Source organism: Rhipicephalus microplus, chromosome 3, assembly GCF_043290135.1.
Source record: "Rhipicephalus microplus isolate Deutch F79 chromosome 3, USDA_Rmic, whole genome shotgun sequence".
NCBI classification, from domain to species: Eukaryota; Metazoa; Arthropoda; class Arachnida; order Ixodida; family Ixodidae; genus Rhipicephalus; species Rhipicephalus microplus.
Window position 1 is genome coordinate 101,462,882 of NC_134702.1, and position 6,304 is coordinate 101,469,185.

General features: G+C 47.3%; 1 protein-coding gene across 1 annotated transcript; it reads left to right on the forward strand.

The window, feature by feature from the left end:
• Positions 1 to 1,150: 1,150 nt before the first annotated feature.
• On the forward strand, positions 1,151 to 4,801 carry LOC142803851 (uncharacterized). Its single transcript, XM_075890063.1, has 3 exons — positions 1,151 to 2,699; positions 3,799 to 3,887; positions 4,664 to 4,801. The coding sequence occupies exons 1-2, from the start codon at positions 1,350 to 1,352 to the stop codon at positions 3,874 to 3,876; spliced, it is 1,428 nt and encodes a 475-aa protein (XP_075746178.1). The 5' UTR covers positions 1,151 to 1,349; the 3' UTR covers positions 3,877 to 3,887; positions 4,664 to 4,801.
• Positions 4,802 to 6,304: the final 1,503 nt, after the last annotated feature.

A 6,304-nucleotide genomic window follows, 5' to 3' on the forward strand; every position in this document is an offset into this window, starting at 1 on the left:
GTATCTCGCTAAATGACATTGTTCTTTAAGGTTTCACGATGCTTGCATGCGCTTTAACGAGAATATCACAATATAGCAGTTTCGCACTTGTAACGGTAGAACACGCAGTATTTGGCTTGTTCATGCCGTTTTGTGTGCTTTCACAACATTTCACCTATCGCAGTTTAATACTCGCTATAAAACAACACTATCTCGTTAGATGACGTCGTTTTTGGTAGTTTCACGACGCTACCTAGCTTAAACTAACCTAACCTAACCTAACCTAACCTTCGCACTTCTATCGTTAGAAAACGTTTTACTCGCCACTTTACAATGTTTTCTACAAGATTACGACGGTTTCATGCGCTTTCACATTAGATATCGTAGTTCCCGACTTGTAATGTTGAAAAACACTACATCTCACTAAGTGACATCGTTTAATGCGGTTTTACGACGGTTGATATGTCAACCTAACCTAACATTCGCACTTGTATCTAAAGACGCTCAATTACACTGCTTCGTTCACAATTACGATATTTGCTAGACCTCACAGTTTCTCACCAACTTATTACAGTACAGAACGCTGTATCTCGCTAAACGACATCGTTCTTTAAGGTTTCACGATACTTGCATGCGCTTTACCGAGAATGTCACAACATAGCAGTTTCGCACTTGTAACGGTACAACACGCAGTATTTGGCTTGTTCATGCCGTTTTGTGTGCTTTCACAACATTTCACCTATCGCAGTTTCGTACTCGCAATAAAACAACACTATCTCGTTAGATGACGTTGTTTTTGGTAGTTTCACGACGCTACCTAGCTTAAACTAACAGAACTCAACCTAACATGACCTTCGCACTTCTATCGTTAGAAAACGTTTTACTCGCTACTTTACATTGCTTTCTACAACATTACGACGGTTTCAAGCGCTTTCACATTAGATATCACAGTTCCCAACTTGTAAAGGTGAAAAACACTGCATCTCACTAAGTGACATTGTTTAATGCGGTTTTACAACGGTTCATACCTTAACCTAACCTCAGCTAACCTAACCTAACCTTACCTAACCTAACCTAACCTAACCCAACCCAACCCAACCTAACCTAACCTAACCTAAACTAACCTAACCCAACCTAACCTAACCTAACCTTACCCAACCTAACCCTGTATCGGATGATATCGCTACTGCATGTACAACACGTGGCGATCAGTCAAGATATCTTTGGCTTGCCCTCGCCCGTTCCACCTGTATATAAAGCATGGCACAATAAACTTAGGGGATTCTTCCCGTTACGCTCGGACTGTCAGGATGGCCCAACGACCACACACGATACATGGTGTCAGAAGTTAACCGAAGCTAGCGCCTAGCATGTACAACATGGATTTTGTGAAGCCACCGCCCCCACTACGTACTAATGGGGAAATCAGCAAGAACTGGCAGGGCTTCAAGCAGCGCTTCGAGTTGTTCTTGACCGCGTCGGAGACCAGTGGCAAACCCCGAAAGGAAGCAACAAAGACTGCCCTCCTCCTAAGTATCGCAGGTGAGGAAGCCATTGAGATCTTTAACACGTTCGAATACCAGCAAGAGGAGGATAGCAGCGATTACAAAACAGTCGTGCAGAAGTTCGATGCATATTTTGCCGGACAGAGTAACGAAGTGCACGAACGCTATGTATTTCGCTCAAGGATCCAGAAGCCGGGAGAACCCTTCGAACATTTTGTGAGGGATCTGAAAACGCAGGCAGCATCGTGCAACTTTGGCAGTCTTAAGGAGTCGATGATCAGAGACCAGATCGTTTACGGGACTACTGACAGCAACCTTCGAGAAAAGCTGTTAAGGGACAACAATTTGACACTACAAAAGGCCGAGCTGGCAGGTAAAGCCGCAGAAGCAGCAGCGGGACACCAAGAAGTTTGGGCACGCGAACTGAAAGAAGTAGATCCGGTAGGCGTGGCTCCTATTGACAAAGCTTTTTCGCCAGGACCCGCCTTTTCTAAGTGTCTGAGATGTGGGCGCAAGCATGCACCACGAAGCTGTCCAGCGTTCGGGATGAAGTGCCGGAAGTGCCACAGGCGCAACCATTTCGCCATATGCTGCAAAACAACCACGGAAGTTCACGAGCTCCGAGGCTCCGAAGACAACTTTGACATTCTGGACGTGTCAAATTTAGGCAAAATTCCACGCGACTGGACGGTGCGAGCTCAAATCAAGAACCTGCCAGTAAACCTAAAAGTCGACACGGGAGCACAAGCAAATTTGCTGCCTTTGAGCTGCTACCTCAAGATGCGCCCTCAACCGCCGCTGAATCCAAGTAGCGCGGTGTTACGTTCGTATGGAGGAGGGGCAATTCAGCACGTCGGGGTCATACGTACCGAAGTCACACTGAATGACTCGACCTCAGTACTGGATTTTTTCATCGTACGGAAGGGGCGTCAAGCGATCCTCGGACTTCAAGCATGCCAACTCATGAGGCTTGTGCCGCGTGTTTACAGCGTGTCTAAAAGCAACCATGAGTGCATCTTTGACGAATTTCGCCATCTGTTCACCGGAACCGGGTGCGTGCAACGAGCATACAAGATGGTGTTACGTGACGGCGCCATACCCGTCGTCCAGGCCGCACGGCGTGTTCCAGTGGCCTTACAAGAACCCCTCAAGATGGAATTGGACCGCATGCAACGAGCCAGCATTATCACGAAGGTGACCGAGCCTACAGACTGGGTGAGTCCTGTCGTTATTGTTCGAAAGAAGGACGGGAAAATCCGAGTGTGCATTGATCCACGAAACATAAATGAGTGCCTAAAAAGAGAACATTACATAATGCCTCGCAGAGAAGATATAGAAGCAGACCTCGCCGGCGCGACAGTTTTTTCACGCCTAGACGCAAACTCGGGGTTTCACCAGATCCCTTTAGATGACGAAACCTCCCGAATTTGCACCGTCGCAACACCATTCGGCCGCTACCGGTTTTTGCGCTTACCCTTTGGTATAGCATCGGCTTCAGAGGTCTTCCAGAGGACCCTGAATGAAATTTTTGAAGAACTTCCTGGGGTCAGAGTGTACGTGGACGACGTCCTTATCTGGGGTGCATCCATAGAAGAACATAATGAGCGTCTTAAGTCGGTGCTACGAGCAGCTGAACGCGCCGGCCTTACATTCAACCCAGAAAAGTGCACGTTTGCGGTCGAAAAGATAGAATTTCTCGGGGACGTGATTGACAAAAACGGCATCAGACCAAGCCCATCCTTGATAAATTGCATGCTACAAATTCCTACACCAGTTGACAAGCTTGCGGTGCAACGAATGCTGGGCGTTGCCAACTACTTCAGCAAATTCTTGCCGTCACTCGCTGAAAGAACCACACTACTGAGGGGCCTGATCAAAAAGGACCGAATCTTCGAATGGACAGATAACCACAATCAGGAATGGAAGCAGCTATGCGACAGTTTGAGCAAAGAACCTTTGCTATCTATCTTTGATCCTCAGAGAAAAACCAAAGTGTCGTGCGACGCATCACGGAATGGGGTTGGATCAGCTTTGCTGCAATACCACAATAACGCGTGGAAGCCGGTCGCGTACGCGTCACGAGCGCTCAGCGAAACTGAGCAACGGTATTCACAAATTGAAAAAGAGACGTTAGCATTGCTGTACGGCTGCGAAAGATTTCATCACTTTATCTACGGCCGCAATGTCATTGCAGAGACCGATCATCGGCCCTTGATTACCATTGCTCGGAAACCAATAGGCGATATGCCGCCAAGGCTACAGCGTTTCTTCCTCCGTTTGCTGCGTTATGACCTTGACTTGCAATTCATTCCAGGGAAGCAGCTCGTCCTGGCCGACATGCTCTCGAGAGCCACAAGCAGGCAAGCGGGTGACACCGACAGCGACGATGTAGAAGTCCACGCGGTAAGTGTGATGTCTTCATTAGTGAGCGACCGAACATGGAAGTGGTTGTCAGCAGAAACAGAGAAGGACGAAGAGCTTAAAGACGTTCTGAAAAACCTAGAATCTGGAGAGGATATCAAGGGCCAATGGAGGCCATTTCAAGCAGAACTATCTCAAGTTAACGGTGTACTTTTGAAAGGCTGTAAGGTGGTAATACCGGCTTCTATGAGACGTGAAATGCTAGATCGCATTCACCAAGGTCACTTAGGTGTCAACAAATGTAAATCAAGGGCAAGACAGCTTGTTTTTTGGCCTGGAATAAATCAAGATATCGAATCGATCTGCCATAAATGTGCACCATGCAGAAAATACGCATACAAACAGCCGACAGAGCCTCTTAAGATGCGCCCGGCGCCACCCCAGCCTTGGTACCGTGTAGGGGCGGACCTTTTCGAATATGGCGGTAGAACATACTTGTGTGTTTATGACGCGCTCTCCAACTTTCCCGAGGTGGAGTTGCTCAAAGACACATCTTCGAGAACTGTCATAGAAGCAGCAAGTGCCATCTTCGCCAGATATGGCATACCAGTTGAACTTTGTACCGATAATGGGCCGCAGTTCACAAGTCATGACTTCGCTGCATTTTCTCAGCTGTACGATTTCAAACACGTCACTTCAAGCCCGAGGTATCCACAATCAAATGGCCTCGCAGAAAAAGGAGTACAGGTCGTTAAGAGAATACTAAAGAAAACTACTGACGCGAAACAAGACTTTTGGCTTGGATTACTCGCTTACAGGACGACACCGATGGAGGGTGCGCCTTCACCTGCCGAGGTGTTACAAGGAAGGCGACTGCGAACGACGCTGCCGGATGTCCGTTCCGTTCCAGAATTTCCGGTCCGAAAGCATCGCCAGAGCAACGCCTGCAGGAGGACCCTAGCGCCGCTGGGAGCAGGCGACACCGTTCGAGTTAAAGGGGGGTCATGGTCGACCAAAGCACGAGTCCTCGAGCCATGCAATACTCCCAGGTCATACCATGTCGTCACAGAGGAAGGAAGGGTCCTCCGCCGCAACCGCCAGCACCTACTTCCGACCGGTGAAAGCTTTCGAAGGCGCACGTGTTCCAGCAGCAGTGAGGACTTCGCCGAACAAACTGCAAATTGCAGTAGTGGGCCCGCAGCTCTCCATGCACCCAATACGGCAGGCATCGTAACTTCAAGAAGTTCGACAAGACTGCGACGGCCACCACAGCGGTTGACCTACGACAGAAACTTTGTGCAAGTGTCGTGATGAGCTTCCCAGTGGCGTGCAATGAACGATGTTTCTTCTGTGCACTGTTCAACCCTGTAACTCCCCGTTAGGAAAATATTTAACTGTTCTGTTTTGTTTACTCATACGAAAGAGGATGTATCGGATGATATCGCTACTGCATGTACAACACGTGGCGATCAGTCAAGATATCTTTGGCTTGCCCTCGCCCGTTCCACCTGTATATAAAGCATGGCACAATAAACTTAGGGGATTCTTCCCGTTACGCTCGGACTGTCAGGATGGCCCAACGACCACACACGATACAAACCCAACCCAACCCAACCTAACCTAACCTAACCTAACCTAACATAACCTAACGTAACCTAACCTAACGTAACCTAACCTAACCTAACCCAACCTAACCTAACCCAACCCAACCCAACCCAACAACACCCAACCCATTCTAACCTAACCTAACCTAACCTTACCTAACCTAACCAAATTATCCTTACCTAACCTAACCTAACCTAACGTAACCTAACCTAACCTAACGTAACTTAACCTAACCTAACGTAACCTAACCTAACCTAACCTGACCTAACCCAACCTAACCTAACCTAACCTAACCTAACCCAACTCAACCCAACCTAACCTAATCTAACCTAACCTAACCTAACCTAACCTAACCAAACCTAACCTAACCTAACCTAACCTAACCTAACGACGGTTGCAAGCGCTTTCACATTAAATATCGCAGTTCCCCACTTTTAATGGTGAAAAACACTGCATCTCAGTAATTGACATTGTTTAATGCGGTTTTACGACGGTTCATATCTTAACCTAACCTAACATTCGCACTTGTATCTAAAAACGCTCTATTACACTGTTTTGTTCACAATTACGATATTTGCATCACCTCACAGTTTTTCACCAACTTATTGCAGTACGGAACGCTGTATCTCGCTAAATGACATTGTTCTTTAAGGTTTCACGATGCTTGCATGCGCTTTAACGAGAATATCACAATATAGCAGTTTCGCACTTGTAACGGTAGAACACGCAGTATTTGGCTTGTTCATGCCGTTTTGTGTGCATTCACAACATTTCACCTATCGCAGTTTAATACTCGCAATAAAACAACACTATCTCGTTAGATGACGTCGTTTTTGGTAGTTTCACGACGCTAC

Coding starts and splice junctions, on each gene's coding strand:
- LOC142803851 (XM_075890063.1), top strand. CDS start 1,350: ATGTACAACATGGATTTTGTGAAGCCACCGCCCCCACTACGTACTAAT. Junction 2,700..3,798: donor TGACCGAGCCTACAGACTGG/GTGAGTCCTGTC, acceptor AATTCATTCCAG/GGAAGCAGCTCGTCCTGGCC.